General features: G+C 42.7%; 3 protein-coding genes across 12 annotated transcripts; all 3 read right to left on the bottom strand.

The window, feature by feature from the left end:
- Positions 1-28: 28 nt before the first annotated feature.
- On the bottom strand, positions 29-6090 carry LOC105561120 (endocuticle structural glycoprotein SgAbd-2). The gene is made up of 4 exons (XM_012010834.1): positions 5699-6090; positions 4264-4439; positions 3537-3798; positions 29-2200 (listed from the first exon to the last, which is right to left on the bottom strand). Exons 1-4 carry the CDS (start codon positions 5708-5710, stop codon positions 2108-2110), a joined length of 543 nt encoding a protein of 180 aa, XP_011866224.1. The 5' UTR covers positions 5711-6090; the 3' UTR covers positions 29-2107.
- Positions 6091-7336: 1246 nt separating this feature from the next.
- Positions 7337-11052, bottom strand: LOC105561130 (protein FAM154A-like). Its single transcript, XM_012010855.1, has 11 exons — positions 11030-11052; positions 10860-10911; positions 10685-10744; positions 10556-10600; positions 10258-10407; positions 10007-10196; positions 9746-9900; positions 9204-9494; positions 8617-8806; positions 8163-8403; positions 7337-8062 (listed from the first exon to the last, which is right to left on the bottom strand). The coding sequence occupies exons 1-11, from the start codon at positions 11050-11052 to the stop codon at positions 7957-7959; spliced, it is 1503 nt and encodes a 500-aa protein (XP_011866245.1). The 3' UTR covers positions 7337-7956.
- Positions 11053-11436: 384 nt separating this feature from the next.
- On the bottom strand, positions 11437-18747 carry LOC105561118 (folliculin-interacting protein 2). 10 transcript variants are annotated; one of them, XM_012010826.1, is made up of 12 exons: positions 18199-18747; positions 16885-17095; positions 16431-16520; positions 16268-16347; positions 16124-16188; positions 15731-15850; positions 15428-15659; positions 14758-15108; positions 14608-14692; positions 12835-14192; positions 12147-12600; positions 11437-12037 (listed from the first exon to the last, which is right to left on the bottom strand). In XM_012010826.1, the coding sequence occupies exons 1-12, from the start codon at positions 18297-18299 to the stop codon at positions 11825-11827; spliced, it is 3360 nt and encodes a 1119-aa protein (XP_011866216.1). In that variant the 5' UTR covers positions 18300-18747; the 3' UTR covers positions 11437-11824. The 10 variants fall into 10 exon arrangements, with proteins under 10 accessions (XP_011866216.1, XP_011866215.1, XP_011866213.1 ...); XM_012010825.1 differs by having other exon boundaries at positions 16109-16188; positions 16885-17086; XM_012010823.1 differs by having other exon boundaries at positions 16109-16188; positions 18199-18746.
- Between the last annotated feature and the right edge of the window lie 138 nt (positions 18748-18885).

The raw sequence follows: 18885 nt of genomic DNA, 5'->3' as shown, positions 1-18885 counted from the left end.
AAGTCCCCCCCTCCCTCCCCCTTCCCCGCCCCCTCCCCCGCGAATGACATTGCAACTGTCCGCGTAGAGACAAGAGATACGATCTGTGCGTAAGGAATATCGTTTTATGCTTAACTTATTTTGCAAATAAATGTGAAAGCGGACGATCGCTCGAGCGTAAAATGTTAAACATGTGATATCAGATAGTTTACACGAAAGCAGCAGGCAAATAAAATTCTATTTAACACCGAATTGTTGTTTCACCAGAAATATTATGGTAGATATTTAAAAAAAAAATGGCCAGAAGTTTGGCCACTTTAATTATTTCATCGGAATTCGACACGGGATTTTTAATATAGAAGTCGTACAGTTATGTTCACGTGCAACTTTAAGCAATACAAGCATTTGCATTTGAGACATATGTATCTAGTTCCGAATGAATCAGCGTTCCTGATAACAATTTAACACTTTTAGTAACATTTGATCCGGTATGTGCAGCTTTAATCGTGCGTATCCCATATTTTAAAATACATAAAAATGTTAATATGATACAATGTTGAAATTAAACGTTAAATATTAATGAGTTGTATAGGGGTTATCAGATTGAAACTCATTTTATGTAGAATGGGCTTTCTGCTGCCACAAGCTAAAGAGAAGTTTCTCATCGAGTCTGACTAGGCTCTGATAGTATATATTTTTCATATAGCAATTTTGACGGTATACACAAAGTAACATTGTCGTAAATTCATCTAAAATCTATTTTAATCTCGTCTTACAGATCCACAAATTTCCCGTAATTATTTCCAAATGCTGTCAATGTTCTTAAGCGTTTCGTTATTTGTAGCAATGCTTGGATTGCGAGGGACGGTATTATCGGTGATCCCATATCGCGTAATCAGTGCGACGTGCATTCAGGAGCGTCGGCGTCCGCTTATCCGATTATCGTACCTCAATTCAAAGTTTCACCGGCCTTGACGCGCTACCTCGTGAAAAGTTTCACCGGCCTCGGAGAGTGCGCTCTCTTTCTTTCCTCTCCGAGAACGAAGACTGATGCCCTTATAGATTTCTATGTACTCGAGACTAACAATAAAGACGCTTCGCTCCGTTAAACACACGTCTATCCTATATTTTCTTCCCCCCGGCCAAGCCCGAACGCAGATCTCTCGGCGTTTGTAGGCCGTGATAATTCTTCATTCCACGGAAGATTTATTGAGTATCTGCATGCTCGCATATAGATTTATACACGCATGAGAATACACGCTCGTTGATGTATGTAATCGGTGACGGTAAGAAGTCGACGTGCTTATTCGGGCAACGAATAATTTGATTCCTTTCGCCGCTACATTCTCATTTCCCGTTTTTATTGCTGTTGCACACGGCACATATACCTAATAAACATCTATTGAAATTATACTTTTTCCTTTCATAAATAATACTTTTTTCTTTCTACGATAATTCAGAAATGAGAAATAACTAAAAATTAAATAAATCGTGTCGTACAAAAGTGCTGTGCGAAAAAATTAACACAGTTAAAATATTAAAAATACGGATGCTCTAAGAGAAGAAAAAAAAATGCTTCTCCTAAGTACACATATAGAGAGAAGAGTATTATATGTATATATATAAAAAAAGGCTATCGAATAATTGCATCAAAGTTCTAGGTTCTCGCACTAAATACAGAAATGTTCTACGGCGAGGTATAAAGGTGATAGCGCCATGAATGGACGTAGACTCGATCACGAGTAGATCAGTTCGCTGGGTGCGATTTAATCCCGTGACATTTTTCTCTATCGCGACACAAGAAATGTCAGTTCCCACCGAAGAGCACAATTACGCGGCGGCGGTGGCGGCGCCGCGCCGGTACAGAGAGATAGTAGGAGATAAATCATTAATGGTGCCATATACGAATGCCAGGATCTCACGTTGAGAAAGGATCGACATGGTCAACGGTGGAAGGATGAAAGAGCGAAGTCGAACTTACCAAGCGTTGTTTCTTACTACAAATGTTTATAGAATGGAAAGTGTATTTGGGGCGCGAGAAGATAAAGTAACTTAACAACTTAATGGCTATTTCTTAATAACGGTACAGTGCTGCGAATCGCTCAAGCATCGACGGGGGGTGGGCTTGCTATTGATACTTTCTGTTGTATTCATCCCGCCTGTCGACCTGCTGGCTCAGTGGCTGCTGTGGCTTTTGGGCTGCTGCGCGAGCGTCTTCCTCCTAAAAAGATCAACGTACCGAATCTTTACAAACCGTTCTCGCTAATAAAATTGGCTACTATAAATCAGATTTTGATGATATTGATTAGTTTTAGGGGGTTAAAAAGAAATGTGTCTTTTTAGTGGAAGAAGAATATTTTTTTCTTTGCCGGAAGTAACGCCAGCTCGATCAAGCAAGCGTCAAGCGTTAAATCTACTGTTACTGTCTGTCATTCTAGGAGAGGATTTCGCGTTTCTAGAAAACAATTCTGTGTATCTTTGTTTTCAAGTCAAACTTTCTTTTTTTCATTTCGAAATTTTATTCAAAGATTTGCTATTCGCATTTGTAATAAGATTTTAATGTAGGATCAACGAACTCATTTGATGGCGGTAAAGTGATTACTAGCTATCGGTGTCTAACGTAGCAATTTTAATTAGATGCGGATAAGCACGTATCTCCGTCGATGTTGTATTTTCTGCGGCGCGTAGATAAGAGCGTGGTTTTCGATGAGTTAAGGAAGAGAACCGGTAGCTGTTGAGAACCGACATAATGATTAACAAGAGTTGAAAGGAAATGGCACGAGAGTAGCTACCTTCTTCCCTCACTTCGCGCAGGTCATTCATACCATATAGCGGTCTCTAGCCTTTGCATCGATAGGGATCGCTATCACGATTTCGCAAGTGCACTCGTATGTAGATAACTGAATGGCTTTTCGCAAACCCTGCTTGGAAACCGTGACCTATGCTAGCTGTGGCGAAACAGAAGTCCTGCCCATAAGATCGCGGAGAACGTTTCCATAAAGGTGAGCATGGACGCGAACAGAGGTGATAAGAAGAGAGATGAGAGAGGAGGAGAGGAATAAGTGGGGATAATCGAGGACAGAAAATTGTGAATGGACTGCAATGTGCAATGAAGTAGTAAAATTTTACATGGTGTTACGCCGTCACGTAAATCCTGAATGAATCTGCTCTTTCAACACTTTCATATTCAATAAAATCGTGTAATCTCGAATATTACTTTAATAGAATTTTGACATGTGTTATAAAATGTTGCGATACTAGTGTGGGTGATTTATTTCAGGCAATCAACTCCAATTAATATTATTGCATTGTAATAATAATTTCTTAATTTTACCTGCCAATGCTACGATGAATTAAATCTATTTTCGAACGACCCTCGTATAGATTCTACCTTTGACTAACATTTTGCAAGTAAAAGCACTTTACTGAAGCACCGTTAATTAGATAGCTATAGTGTGGAATTTCATGGAATCGAGTGGTGCAACTCCTATAAAAGTAATCGTAGCGAGAGCGTAATAGGGGTTGGACGGAACAGGAAAGGTCGTGAGTATACTTACCTCTTGCTGACGAATACCCGCGTAGATGAGGTCGAGGCCTTTCTGGATCTCCTCGCTAACGGGCGGTGGCGTGGGAATGTGATCGCCCTGCGCGTGAAAGCCGGTCTCGTCGGCGGTGTAGTGAATGGTGATCAGCTGTCCCTCGGGACTCGTGTACGAGAAGGTGCCTTGCTGCACGATCGCCTCCGCCCGGTCTTCACCTTCGCCGATGGTCTTGATGTAGCCGCTTTCCTCGGCGATGATATTGTTGCCCGTTTCGTAACTGCGGGGTTCAAATGGCCCGGGGTGTTAAATAATCAAAATTGCGCAAAAAAAAAAACGGACGGCCCAGAAAGCCGATCGATCAGCGTTACGTAATGCTAAAATGCGCGCTGGCGAATTTCGCACGGATTCGAGGCACCAGGTACCGCGGTCCGGTAATGCGTCGGTAACTTTCGGGACCGAATTACGTGGGATTTGCGTGACGAAGATTTCAGCAGGTGACACGATAATATAGAGTTTGAGATATGAGTTGAATCGGTAGCGAGAGAAATTCTTTGGCGCGCGTGATGTAAGATCAGAAAAGATTTTCTCTTAATATCTGAAATACTACATATGTACATAGTACTAGAGTATTCGTCGCTTCAACATTTTTGTACCAATAAATATAATTAGCTTTGGCACTGAGATAATTTAAGGAACTATCTTCTTTTTTTTTTTAAATTGTATAGAAAATATGTATGATTACCCTATCTTGTAGGTCCCGTCATGTTCCTGTTGCTTGTTCCAATGCAAGATTGGGATGGGCGTAGTGCTTAAAGGTCGTCTGTTGTCACCCTGATGTTGTCCATCATCCTGCTGGTAGTTGCGTCCATGGTAATTTGGATCTTGCGCCACCGCCAATCCCAGAATCATTGCTAACACCTGGAAAATTACGTTATGTTAGTTTTCCTGATTAGTGAATGCGCGATCGAGATACATCTCGGGAAAACGCGTGTTTCAAAATGCGATTACAAAACACACGTGTGTACGTCATTAAGTGTTATATCATAAGATTTGGATTACATCAATTTGTTCCCTTTCTAATCGGCACCCTGGGACTAGATCAACAGGTAAAATGATCGATGAGAATAGACGCGGAAGAGTGTAACACGAATCCCAAAGTGGATTTATCGGTTTCACTGCTACGAAATCGGGCGATGCGCTCTCAGGAGATGAGTGAAAGTGAGAAGCAAATGCCAACGCGGGTCATTTAACTCCTGACCCGCAAACTCGCACAGTTGGGCCCGTCCCATTTCATCCCAACCTACCGTGAACCCCTTCTACATTACTCTTTGATATCGCGTTGCTTGTCCCGTTGCTGCTCGTTCGTCTATCAATCTAATTATGTATTAATTTTTATAGCGGTGCTATTATTTCTAAAAAATTTTTCTAATTTTATGATCGGCTCTCAAAATGATTGATCGTAAAGCTTAATAAAGTTTTAAAAAGCGGAAAAAAAAATAATTCTAATATAACATGCACGGACAAGATTAATTAATGTATCTTTAACGAAAATTATATTGTAGATGTGCTTAAATATCCTCTCTCTTTCTCTCTGTCTAAAAAGTAAAGTATGAACTCGTGTCAGCCTCTGGATTATGTAAAGCTTCAGGATTTTAATCCCACGCAGTTCTTGTTTCGTCACTTCAACGGTGCATCTCACGCATATAAATTAATAAATGCAGGTTGTGTGTCGCAATGCCTCAGTGACAATGGTGGCTTCTTAAGATTCTACAAGGGTCACGTTTTTCGCTACCATCTTTCGTCAGACAATTCTTTTAATTAAATGTTATAACAAAAGATTTCTCTATTCTTTGCCTGTTTTGGGTTCAATAAATTTCATCAAGTTTAATGAATAATAATAAAACGACAAAAATAAAAATTAAATAAATTTCTGAAAACTACGATTTATTTTCAATTAACTTTATTTTAATACAGATTCTCTCTTTTCTCGAAACTGCAATTAAAAAGATAAAAAGCTATTAATACGGGAAAAGTTATTTAACGTCAGTTAAATAAATTATTGACGTATCTTTTTTTGCGAGGAAAACGGTCAAGAAATCTTTCAACCCCGAACAAGCAGAGAGTTATGTCGCGCTTAATTGACGTTTCGACAGACAACACCCCTCGCGATTACTTACCACGTATTTCATCCTGACTCACGAGTCGTGCACCTCGTCTAGACGGATCGACGTGAATGTGTGACGGGAGTTTGGTGGCAAACGCACGGAGATAGCCGCAAACGAACAAGATCGACTGCGATCCCAAGAGAGGAAAGAAATCCCCTTTTATACCGACTCTCACTTTATCCCTACTCGGAGGAGGCGATGGGCTTCGAAAGATGCTTCGTATGCTTTATGGCAAAGAGCCTACATATCTGCCGGAGTAAATGCGTGTGTGGGATAGTCGCTTCCTTCGTAAGCGTTCGTGTCGAGACCACCCTGAGATCCCGATGCCGAGAGGTATCTTGCTCCGATTATCGCAACACCGTGCATGACCTTAGTCTTGACTGAAACTCCATCGTTCTTTCAGCAGCTTTCTAATGATTATGCCATTGTTTGTAAAAATTTGTCGCGCTTGATTTTACGTCTGATAAAACCAATCAAATCAGGTTCAAGTGTACTAATTAATCAATCCGTAACTAATGAGCTTATATCGCCTCGTTGATCTAAGATATTACTGTGCTTCGCAATAGATTCGCGGTAATTCGCCATATCTATAATTCTGTGAACGAGTGTACGTAACGTTGAATAATAATTTTCGCATAATATTAAAACGCGCATCAAGTATTTTGTGAATTCAGTTTTCTTTCGAGCCCGCAAAAATCATCTGTAGATGATTCGAAACTTTCATATCGTTTCGCCAAGTCGGGCCCTCTATTTGGGTCCACGTAGTTTCGCAGTTTTACGAATTATGAGACCAGCAAAACAATAGGCGAGGAACACACTGTAATATGCATACTTACATATGCATCAGAATGCGCGTAATAATGCCATCGCAACAGCCCACGATCAATAGCCGGGGACTGCTCTTCCGATTAGCGCAATACGTTTGTTCTTGCGTGGCCTTCGGATTGCTCTCCCGCGTTTCTTTCCACGTTATTAAGAAAACCAAGAGGATGAGGATTTTCGCGACTTAAATAATATCACATTACTTTTCCGCGCAAAATTTGCAAATTACCTCAAGAACGGTCGGGAATAAATTCAACTAATATTTACGGAAGTACCTTCAATCCCGGCAGTTGCACACGAATGTACGCGCGCGATGATAAATTTGTACATTTACGTATTAAAAAAATAATCAACACCGAGCACTTCACTTCGGCGCTTAATCAATCGCGATTTTGCCGCGGAGATGAAACTTGGCGAAAGTAGAGCCGGTTAGATTAGTCACGCGCATAAATGAATAATTGGGAGAGCAAGCCATTCAAACGCGAAAAGTCGTACACACCGCAACGTCGTGTGCATTATCCAAGTTTCGCACTACGCAACTGTCGAGGAATTAATTTCTCTTAATAAAGTTCAACTATTTACACAGCAGACTTGGTATGCCTTCTCCTAGCGTCTCCGCGCGCCGTTGTTCGAAGGCGTGTAAGGAAGACACCCCGAGATTGTTACGCAAACGGATAGATACGCTAACTACTTTCACGCAAAGTCGGCAAGGAGCCGCTGACTTCCGAAGCGACATGAAATTTCTTACGCCTAGAGGCATCTCTCGAATATTATGTACGTGGAACGCGAGCCGATGCTATAACGCTTGCTTTCCGCACGCGCTCGTCAGCGCGTCCCCCGCGTAAAGACACGACCGCGGATGAACCGATCATCGATTATCGCAGAATGTCAGCTGTGATGTAATCGTTATACATAATACTTAATGCCAGGGCAGTTACGTAGCGGTAATTCGCCGTTACATCGAATGAGGTGTACATTAAATGTACCACCTCATTGTGTAATTATTGCTTCATTACGCGGCAGTTGAGCGAGAGAGAAAAAGGTTTTGCACATCCCGGCTGAAACGCGATTACGATAACCGTGGAGGTGCGATTGTGAAATTGCTTTAACCGTTTACTGATCTTTCGCGCGGATTAACACAGTATTGAAAAGTCGCGGTGCACAAGGACATTTTATTATCGGAACAGCGTACATGATCGGGACATCACAAGCGCTCGCATCCGCGCCTGCTCGCGTGACTTCTGCAAAATATCGTAAGGAGAAGAGATAAATACATATGTTAACATATTAGAGTTACTACACTGTGCAATATAAACGATAATTATCGTTTCGCACACACCTTGTTTACCTGTTCACGATGCAGGGCAAGGTTGCCGCGACGGTACTAAAACGTAATGATAATGTAATCGTACACATACGCGTCATCGTTCAGCGTGAAAAAGATAATGTCAAGGGAATGGAGAATTTCTCAAAGATTTACTTCCGTAAGTGTTGACAGGCGGACAGGAAGCGGAACAAGGTGGCAGTGGGACGAGCGTTCCAGGCGGTATATAGCTGTCAAAGAAGATATTGGTGTATAAATTTTAAGTTCGCGGGGCGCGCAGAGACGAGATTCTAAATTGCTAAACAACCGGGTAAAGAGCGAGGCTCGAACCTTAGATTGTACGTGGTATTGTCCTCCATGGGATTGACGGGTGAATAATAGGGCGTAGCTGCAGCCCATGATTTCTCGGCCTGAACCGCCGGCTCCACCGGTTGATAACTCAGTCGCATCGTCGTCTCGGATTCCATCGGAACGTCGGTCGGCTGGTACTTGCGTATGGGCGCGTACGATTTAATAGGCGGCAGGCATTCGTGATCGTTCGGTATATAAGACAATCTATGGGTCGTGCAGGCTGCAATGATCATATGTTAGAATCGTACGTTAGAAAATCGCAAACGGGATAATCAGACGGGCGTCTGAGATTTCTTTCTCAAAGAAGGAACGTGCTTTCGTTTCTTTCTTTCTGATGAAGAAATAATACTTTCTCTGGCCGACTAATGCGATTGTAAAAATGTCAAATATGCAACTTATGGCGATATTACTTTGCGCGCGGCTAAATACTTACATTCCAGCGGCGAGGGCGAGAAAGTGAGATTGTTCTCGGGTCGAAGCTCGGTCGGCGGCATCACGCGTTTCCACGTGTAGTCGTGTTTTTGCGTAGTTTCATCATCCATCGGTCCTCTGCCCAACAACTGTCTGTCGCAAGGCGTGATAGACGGTTCCGGTTTGACGCACCAGTTGCCCAGGAAACTCAACTGCAAACGATGTGAAATTAACGAAATCTGGAACGTTGATTTAGACTCAAGCCTATTATCTGGAAAATACTCGTATGATTTGAGCCGTAATAAATTTTCGCGTTTAATAGCGATTGTCTCATCTCGACGTGCGATGTTGAAACGACGAAGCCAGCCGACGTCCTCGATCTTTAAGGGAATAGTCATTGTTGTCTCAATTCGCTACAATAGCGTTATGGCTTGATAGAAAGAAGACTATCGAATCAATCTGCGAGGCGACGCAACGATTGTTAGGCAATTTGAGAAAATTGCCTCGTAACCGCCGCATAATGCACTCGAGAGTGTAACTATCGACCCGAATTAGTGTATCATCCTCGAGTCGAATTCACCGTGAAGGTACGACTCGGCGTTTGCTCACCCGATTGACGGTGTCGTGGGAGAGCGGACACGGCGAGAAAATCATGTTGCCAGGCTGGCGAATGGGACCCGGCGGCTTGTCACCGCCACACCCGAAATAGCTGAGCCGGTACGTGGTATTGTCGTCGAAGCAGCAGCCGGCGTTCAACAAGTTTTCGGTCTCATCGTGGCTGTAAGGTACCGGAGGCTTTTCGCCACAGTGGGGCCAGTAACTCAGTCCGTAGGTCGTACATCCGTCAATCGGCGTCGTCGGGCGATGGTATTCTTCCTTTCGATTCCACGGTAGCTCCTCCTAAAAGCGCAAATAATTACATGTATCTTAAATTTATGTAAAAAGACGATTGCTGCTTAAGTCACTTCATTGCCGAATGAAATGTAGACAATATTAAGTAGTAGACATCCGAAAAATGGGTGTAAAATATAATTGCATTTCGAAGAGTACAAAATTATTTAAAATTAACACAACAAGGCTATTTAAAATCCACAAATTCTAACAAGAAACTGAAGAAACGGGAAGTTTCAACATTTTTATTCGAAACTCACTTTTATGGGAGCCTCATTTGGCCAGTAGCTAAGTCTGTACGTCGTACAGCCTTCCATCGGTGTATCCGACTTGGCATATTTTCTAACAGGCGCGAAAGATTGTACCGGAAGCAAGCAGGAGGAGTTGTAGTAGCTCAAGCGATACGTCGTATCATCTGCCCCCCCCGACGTGGTTTTTAATTCAATTGACAATACTTTTTACTATGCATTTTGTTTTTTCGAAATTCACATTACAGACAGATTCGTAGCGATGAGGATTACCAGACAAAGCAGCACAGGGAGGGTACAAATTATTCTGCGCCTTGATGATCTCAGGACGTCCCACGCTTTTCCATGAATAATCGTGCTTGTGCGTCGTGACATCTTCCATCGGACCTCTACCCAGCCACTGTCTGTCGCAGGGTATTATCGGCGGATCAGTTTTTATGCACCAATTGCCGAAGTAGCTCATCTGGAAGAGCAATCGAGCTCCAGTCCGGCGACTCGTTTTAAAAATAAAATTTTCGTTATACTTTGTGCGTCGTTTCATCAGACACTGGCGTGTCACTGCACGTCAGATTGTCTTCAGGACGAAGGGATCCGACAGTGGTGCTAGGTCCTTCCCAATAAGAGAGACGATAGGTTGTATCTTTGTCCATCGGTACGTTCGACTTCCAGTAATACTGAAGAGAAAGTTGAGATTGTATAACAACAGCGAATAAAGGCAAAACATTCTCTAACATTAATTTAACCGGAGTGTATGTCGGATAGAATCAGAAATGTTAAAATAAACGTCGAAATATTCTTCATAGAATATTTTAAATTACTTACATGAATAGGTGCGAAAGATTTTGCCACCTCTGGCTGGACATATTTCTGTAAAAGTCATTTGCTCTCTAATTTATACCCAAAATGAATAAATAAATGCATAAATTCAAACGTTAAAATATATCAACTCACGTAGCATGTGGGTTGCGGAATGCAACAGCAGCAGCAGTTGCAGCATGCATCGTGGCCCAACTAAAATGCGTTTACATTCCAAGACGAGCGTGCAACATAAATTGTGAAATTTATAAAACATAAAATATAATTGTGTCATAATAATTTTTTCTTTCTCTGTTCTATGAAAGCTCACCCGAATTTTATTTTTTGCCTCGATAATCGATTGTCGAGATGTTTGTTTAGGTCTGCGATGATAAATTAGTCAGTATTTATTTTAAAAAGACACATACGAGATTCTGAATATAAAAAAATATGTTTAGCGTCAAAACGAAATGTCAACAAGTTATTGCGGTGTCAGCTCACGGATCAGGGGGACAGATCTCCATGATTCTTGAAACGATGTGCGCCGATGCAGGTATCTCACTTCGGATATCACAGAAATATAGCGGGGGAATTTAGTTATTAGTTAGATACAATTTTTAAACCTTTTAATCATAATTTTCAAACGTTTCGGAAGGTAACAAAAAAGTGAAACGGCTGAGCCGCGTGACGTTATTCATTATTACCTTATTAGATATCGATGAACTTTCCAATTGATGAAAACCAGATAGATTCGTTTTATTAAAGCTCGAGCTTTTCGATCTATCTATGATAAAAATTTATTTGCATTTCAGACCAATATAATAACATATAATTTACTGAAATAGTTGGTCAATAATTTTTAAGAAATTCGCCAGTCCTAGAGAATTATTAAGAAATATACAGCAGGGTAAAAAAATTCATTCAGAATTTATTAATTAGACGTGTACAACTGCAAGCTCGCATGAATCGTGTAAAAAAACCAGATATAGACAGTACGTATTTTATTAGTAAAGAAATCAGCCATCGATTTTATGTTATAAGAGCTACGACTCATTAAAAAACGCTGAAACGAATAACTAACTGCGAGAATAAAATAATACCTTACAGCCTAATTTAATTTACACGCGCACGATTGGGTATCATGTACTTAATTACGTGTTACGAAATTATGCTATTCGGCGAAGAATCTTATTAGTTTCTTTTGATTTAAATATCAACGTATCTTGATACGCTACTCAGAAAAGATCTGTCAAGATAACGTAAGAAGAAAACCAATATGTACAATCGAACGAAAATTTACGTTAATGTAAGACCAAATCGTTGCGCTATTTCCGGAGAATGGGTGGTTGCGACCGCGAGTAAAAGTGGTATGTCAGCTGCATCGAGATCAAGAGCGTTCGTTAAGTTGCTCACATTAGCGTCGGACTCTTCCATTGACATCATCATTTCCGCCAAGGTTTCGCTTCTCAACCATAATTCCCTCAATTTAGCCTCCAAAATCGCTATGCACTGAAATAAATTTCACCCCAGATAGTTACTCGTTTATAAAAAGTACATGTATAAACAGAGAGAGGAAGGGCGAGAGAAATTTTGATTGAATTGAGTTGACAAAACTCACGTGAGTAGGAGAGTGGTACTTTCGCCATACATAGACAAAGGATTCCAGCATATTTGACACCAGACGCGACATTCCGACTGGTAGTGGAGGATTTTGCCAGGGCGCGTTATTTGACAGGATCCCGACGTGCCACGTGTCCAAGTCAGCTAGTACGCAGAGTGCTTCTGCAACCGGTTGATCGATCGTCGGAAATCGAGCGCTGGCCATAACTTCCTCTCGCATGTACGACCACCATTTCTCCCCCTGAATCTCGGGGCTGTCCTTCTCGTCCTCCGACAGCTTCTTCTTTTTCCTTCTCTTTTTCTTCTTAGTCACACCCTGCAGCACCAAACCCCACGTGTAGCCCGTACTTAAAACGTTACTTTCGTCATTCGCCATCGTATTTCTCATGAGAGTTTTCGTGAAGCCCATTTCTCTAATTAATCCAGTTTTGATCTGCGAAACTTTCCTCGACCTGTAACAATGGTTATCGCATCATTTTAAAGCCAAATGAGAAAGTAACGAAAATAAAAGATAGCAAAAGTAATTTCATTACAAAGTGATGGAATTAAAATGGAAGTTTAATATGCTGTGCCTAAACTTCGAAGATCTAGATTTCTAAATTGTCTTCGAATTAACATAATTCCATGAGTTTATCGCGAAGAGATCGAGACTTTTTAACGGACATTATATGCTATTTTGACAGTACACTGACTGTGGCATTGGCAATTCCACGACGCTGTTGGCTTCCATCAGAGCCTCCAAACTGTTGGATCGCGACAGTCTCATGGTTCTGCCACCTTCGGAACTTCCGCACGTGCGCAACACCTCCGTCGCGTTCGTCGGCGTTTCCAACACCTGCTTGCTGCTGTCATAATCCTGCGAGGCAGCGTATCCCTGACCGTTGCACTTCAAACAAAAACCTATAGACCTCGCACCCATACTGGATGCCGCCCCCGGAGGCGGCTGTATGCTCTTGGACGATTCGGGAAAGTTTCGCTGGATGATCTTTCTCAGTACGCCCTCCGGGAGTTGCGCAGATGTACTAGGCAGTCTCGTGAAGGTGTAAGAGCACTGGCAGTTGTTGCCGAGACGCGGCCTCAGGGGTAACTTTGCGGGTTTATCTTCCCCACCGAGAGTGAAGAAGACCTGCGATTCCTTAAATTCGTCGACGAAGCCACCGTTCGCGTCAAGCGGCAACTCAGGTCTGCTGTAGAACATCTTGAGCGGATCCACATTGTTACTCAGCCGATGGTGCAGCTCAGTCTTTCCAGTCGCGAGACTCTCTTCGGCATCGCGCGCGTCCAACTTCTTCTCGAAGCCTCGCAAAGAGAACTGCGAGAAGTCTTGCGGCTGACATCCCTTTGACGTGATATCCTCCTGCGACCCAATTTCGCTAACGATTATTTTCACTTCGCTCGACACTTTGAAAGTTTTCTCGCTGTCCTTAGCTCGATCCTCCTGCATCAGCTCGTACTTGTCGCTCTCGTCATTTTCACGCGATGGAAATTCTTTCGCCGGAAACTTGAGGTCCACCGGTGCTTCGGTCGATTTCGTCATGAGCGCGTCAAGGCCGGATTTCATGGTACCGCTACGCTTCAGGGGACTGACGGATCGCGAGACCCTCGGTCGTTCTGCCGGATACCGTGGAATGCATTTTACGTTAACATCGCCGGTTGTTCCGGTTTCGGCCGATTGTGTCGACTTGCGCGACGGTAAAACGCACGATTCGCGTCTGCGAGTCGAGGTGTCTCGATCGTTGAACGCGCATGTCGGCCTTCTGTTAACGAACAGATACGGTCGTTTGCTGCGAGCCTGCTCCAACATGTTCGTCGCCATCTGCACGTCTTGCTGCGACGTGCAACGGTATTCCTGGCGCTTCCGCACCATCCCGCTGCGGATGAAGTACGACAAGAACGACAAGACGGAATTAATCAGCTCGCTTTTTCGAGGATCGCCCGCAATTACGGTATGCGCCACTTTCACGGGGTTGCCTAGTGCGCCATACAGGTCGCAAAGCTGTGCCCACAGCGGATTGCAAGAATACCAGCTACCCAGCTTCTCGATCTGAAAATCGAGATAAATTGTCACTTATCGCTAATATTTTTTCTAAATTTTTGCATAACATTAGTAACCGACATTTGTCATCCTATTGACATCATTAAATCTAATCTTTGTTATCAACATTTTTTAACTCATTGATTATTTAAGTAGACTTTTTCTAAATATGCTTCATATGATGCTAATGTGTTTTTGAAAGATTTTGTTAATTTCATCTACTGATTATACTTAGAAGAACATAAATGCTTTAGCGCGTTCAAGGGTCTCAAACTGCAGAAAAACAGATGCCTTTGAACTTAAAGATTTTATCTCTATCTTGATATTTTCTCATCACAATCGATTGTTCGACAGTTCGATGAGGTGCATATAATCTCTGTAGTTAATTCCAAGTTTCTTCTCCGCTGCAACGTTTTAAACTCACCATGTGCCGATCATGCGGAGAGAGCACAGTGTACACCCAACCGAGATGATACGTTAATACGGCAGTTACCACGGTGCTAAGGAAACTGAAAGACGCTGAAATAAATATCGGGACGGTCATTCAATCCGCGATCTACGCTCCTACACTCACAAATTTGTCGACTTCGTATCGAGCTCGTCGAACAATTGACACATCTGTTGTAAACTGCGATGCAAGGTGTTCGTCGTCTCATTCACCGTCACGGAATTAAGCAGAACGTCGTGCCACAGCAGAGGCGCGCGGGTGTTAACGTCGACATCGAGAAGTATATGCAACAGCGAGACGACAAATCGAGACGTCGCCCTGTACATTTTGTCAGTCAACTGCATCCTCTTGCAGTTGGAACCGTTGATATTGCTCGTCTCGATGCAAAAATACCGCAAACGATCCAGCATCCCTTCTAGGAATGCCATATGTTCTAAAAGCCTCGTCTTTATCTGGCTACAAATTATACATATTGTTCTGCTTAAAATTATTAATTTTTCCTAGAATCCAAAGCACATATATTTATGTAATTTATATTAAAAATGTCTAAAATCTTACGGAATAAACAATATTAATTCGATTCGTTAATAAATTGTAATTTCAATTCCAAGGCGTGGACGTGCAAAAACCGATAGCTTTCGCTTTTAAAAAATTACTTAATTTTTCTTTCTCCCGCACTTACAATTAGCTTTCATTTCTTTGTACACATACATCGGCCAAATTTATATTTAAAGTCACTACGTCTGTGTTCAGACTTTATAAATTTAAATAAAAAACGCGCTAGACAATTTTATACCTTTCCTGGCCCTGAACCAATCGCACTAACATCGTCAAACCCAGCCTGGTTTTGTGACGCTTAGCGTGTCCGTCACGCCCGTCGCTTCCATTCTCGTTCCAGTGCTGCATCCCGAAGGCGTCGTCGGAGTCCGATCGTCCGAGGGAAGTCGAGATCGCCCTCCACCACCTTCTGCGCAAACTGGTGAGACTACCGATCCCGGACGATCCGTTACTCTCCAACGATTGTGAACCTGGATCAGCATCGTGTGAGCTACGATGCATTCCCGACAATGAATCGCTCTAATCGTTGACATGAACTTACTGCTCGTCGGCGGAGCTATGTCTATGTCCCAGCCGCTGCCGGTACTCGAGCATGTCGAACTTTTTCGCGGGCCCACATGCGAGTCGTTACTCGACAGATTGCCGGAGCTTGGCCGGGACTCTGCAATGGAAACCTAATCAGGATTTATTCTGGCTACCTTCGATAATTCTTCCAAGTGTTTGTCATGTCTGATTATTATATCGTCTAGAATTAAAAATAAATTGTGAAAAGAAACATAAATTCAAAATAAATCTAAACCCGCTTCTTTTCACTTCCGCTTCCCTTGTGGAACATATTTCAACGAGAAGCTGCTGAAGAAGTTATTAAGAAGAATTAAGTTTTACCGTACGGAAGTGATGATATCGTCGACGTACTTACGAAATGATCGCATACTAGTATTGCTAGAAGTGGACTCCACGTGCACCGACCGTCCCAGTCCTTCATCTGAGACCCTCTCGCTGTGGTACGATAAAACGATCGGTAGAATTGGTCCACGATAGAAAAGATCTTTGAAGAAATACATCGAAAATAGTTTACCTCGTCTTACACGTGCCATGTTCCGTCGCAGGAAAGATTTTCGTGCACATGATGCATGGTGGAGAATTCATCGAGTGAACCTTTCATTTCAAGAAAGAAACAGAGATTAATTTCTTCTTCTACTTTCGCGAAGAAAACTTTAAGGGCTATTATTTCGATTTACCTTAAATGACGACCCTCTATACGTCATTGCCACGGTGCCGAACACCATTTCGCTTAGGAGGCTCACGTCATCTTCGACAGTCTTATCTCGCTGGAAATTTGAGACACTACATTTCGTTAACGATATCTAATATTTGTAGATTACGAAAGTGTGGGTAATTTCAAAATTAGCGAAAACTTCACATATCAAAGAGTTATAGTTATAGTATTTTACATATATAAGAATGAAAGAGGTTACTGCTAGAGTAAAGAGTAAATAAGTTAATGGAGCATAAAATAAAGCTAGACAAAAACTTTGCCTGTATATTATAAAAGTATTACGCACGTATGTCATAACAAAATAGAAAGTTTCCAAATACAACTGCTATTATAGTTGAAAATGTTATTTGATTAAGTTTGCGTTTACAATCCATCTGTGTTTTATAATTTTATATACACTGAAATTCGATGATTACCTCGAAATCACGAGCAGTTCCTATGTTAAAGGGCGTCTCATGTTTTCCCTCCGCAGTATTTACCGCAGTGCATACGGCTTCGCTTTTACTTCGATGCTTCTGCACCGTCATCGAGTCGAAGAGGAGTTTTCTACCGCGCCATTCGCATTCTCGAAATAGCAAAATCCGCACTTGCTCCGCCCCGACTTGCAACGCGGAGTCCCTGCAATAACTTCACGGAATGCACCGTTTTATTTGGAGAGTCCTCCTCTGCATGCAAGATATCTCGCGCGCAGAAACAAGTAAAAAAGTTGGATGTGAATAAATTCAACTCTTTTACGGGGAAGAACGTATAAGTATCTGGTTCAATTATTTTTTCAAACTCACTGCGATCGTTAAACACAAAGCTGCAAAGACTGCAGGATCGAGAAATAAAATTAAAAAATGGCGAACGCAAAGAGTAAAATATATCCACGTGCTAATAAAGTTGCGAGATTTTAGAATCGTTAAACGCGAAAATGATGTCGAAATGTAAAATATTTGAAAGAGCGGCCGGATCTTCAATGTAGCGAACAAAAAGCAAAATATCTTCACATTCTAAGTGAAAGTCTGTCTTACGATATTTTCAGATAATTTTTATATTATTTTATTATATTATTATTGTGTCTTGAGTAAAGTCTGAGCACATTTACATAATAATGCATTTACATAACGATATGTAATACAGTCTTTACTTATGTTAAATTAAAATGAAAAGAAACGATCAAGGTAATTCAAAAATAAGAGCTGGAGTAAATCAACGTAGGGCATAAAATTTAAGGCATTTCGTACAGAAAACTTTGACGAGGCTTCCACGATTCTCTCGAACATCTCCCTCGAATGGAGAAGTTGCGAAGCGCTTCGTCGGCCTGTCGCGCATCCGCTTCGACGTTGCGTTGGTAAAACAGCCGCAGATGCGAGAGAACGGAGCCAAGTAATTGCAACGAAGCAGGTTAGGGAAACCGCGCTAAGCGTCGGTCTTTATTATAAAACTCCAGACGTCCGATCAGCTGCCCGACAATGCAACGCCATTGCGATTTTTATTTCGCCGCCCGCGGGCGACACGGGGAGAAATGCAATTTCCGCTCTCTTCCCGGAGCCTGAAGTTCTTTATCTTCGGCGCTAATACAGAATGGCAATGCGATTGACGAAAGATCGACACGACGTGTAATAAATAACGCGGGGCGTAGCGCGGTGCCGGGGGATGCTGCGGGCGGGCCGCTCCGGAGGGATCCACGAACGTCGGGAGCGAAAACGCGCTCCGAAATGGAGCAGCGCGCGATCTCTCTTGCTCACCTATCATTCTTAGTTGTACGCGCACTGGACACTAGGCTCTCAGCACTCTCGCGCGGACTGCTCTTCCTCGCAGGTAGCAGCTTATCGAGCAACGGCATCATAAAGCCACGGCCCGCCGTCTATACAGTTATCGCATCGCCTCGCGGATCAGACCTGCGTCTATCATGTCACGCGGAACTGCACCATACATGTTCGCGCGGGTATAAGTCTCTTACTGTAAATAAAGTCACGTGCGGAGGAGTCATATGATTGCCCGAGATAATAGCTCGCTGGCGGATGGCATGGTCGAGGCCGCCTCGCGGCTGCAACTTGGTGGAACGACCTCCCGCTAAGCGGCTTTTCAACCGGGCTCATTATTTCGCATTGTTTCGGCCGGGATTTTCCCGACGTCTGCCGCGTGAAATTTTTCTCTCCTCGCGCACAGATTTTCCTGAGAAGAATTGTAAAGCCAACGAGGAGTCGTGGGCTACCGACCGACGGCTCTTGCTTGGATCATCAAGTAGATCCCGCAAGATGGAGACACCCGTTACATCACGCTGAAGCGAGCGGTCTCTTTGAAGTCACAGTAGGTCCGCTGATACTGTACCTACACACGTCGCGTATTTAAGGGTCAATGATACTAGCGTCGCTATTTTCGTCTATCTCATGTCGGAAGGAAAACTTTGCGCGACAAGCTCTGCAATTTAT

The sequence above is a fragment of the Vollenhovia emeryi genome, unplaced genomic scaffold (genome assembly GCF_000949405.1).
Source record: "Vollenhovia emeryi isolate VEMERY1.0 unplaced genomic scaffold, V.emery_V1.0 DF939211.1, whole genome shotgun sequence".
Lineage (NCBI taxonomy): Eukaryota > Metazoa > Arthropoda > Insecta > Hymenoptera > Formicidae > Vollenhovia > Vollenhovia emeryi.
This window is presented reverse-complemented; position numbering and strand designations above follow the sequence as displayed.

Coding starts and splice junctions, on each gene's coding strand:
- LOC105561120 (XM_012010834.1), bottom strand. Junction 3,799..4,263: donor GACGGGACCTACAAGATAGG/GTAATCATACAT, acceptor TGAACCCCGCAG/TTACGAAACGGGCAACAATA. Junction 2,201..3,536: donor CGGGTATTCGTCAGCAAGAG/GTAAGTATACTC, acceptor TGATCTTTTTAG/GAGGAAGACGCTCGCGCAGC.
- LOC105561130 (XM_012010855.1), bottom strand. CDS start 11,052: ATGGAGATCTGTCCCCCTGATCC. Junction 8,404..8,616: donor CTCGCCCTCGCCGCTGGAAT/GTAAGTATTTAG, acceptor TGATCATTGCAG/CCTGCACGACCCATAGATTG. Junction 8,063..8,162: donor AATACCACGTACAATCTAAG/GTTCGAGCCTCG, acceptor CTTCTTTGACAG/CTATATACCGCCTGGAACGC.
- LOC105561118 (XM_012010823.1), bottom strand. CDS start 18,299: ATGATGCCGTTGCTCGATAAGCTGCTACCTGCGAGGAAGAGCAGTCCG. Junction 16,348..16,430: donor ATAGAGGGTCGTCATTTAAG/GTAAATCGAAAT, acceptor TTGAAATGAAAG/GTTCACTCGATGAATTCTCC. Junction 15,851..16,108: donor TACTAGTATGCGATCATTTC/GTAAGTACGTCG, acceptor TTTCCATTGCAG/AGTCCCGGCCAAGCTCCGGC.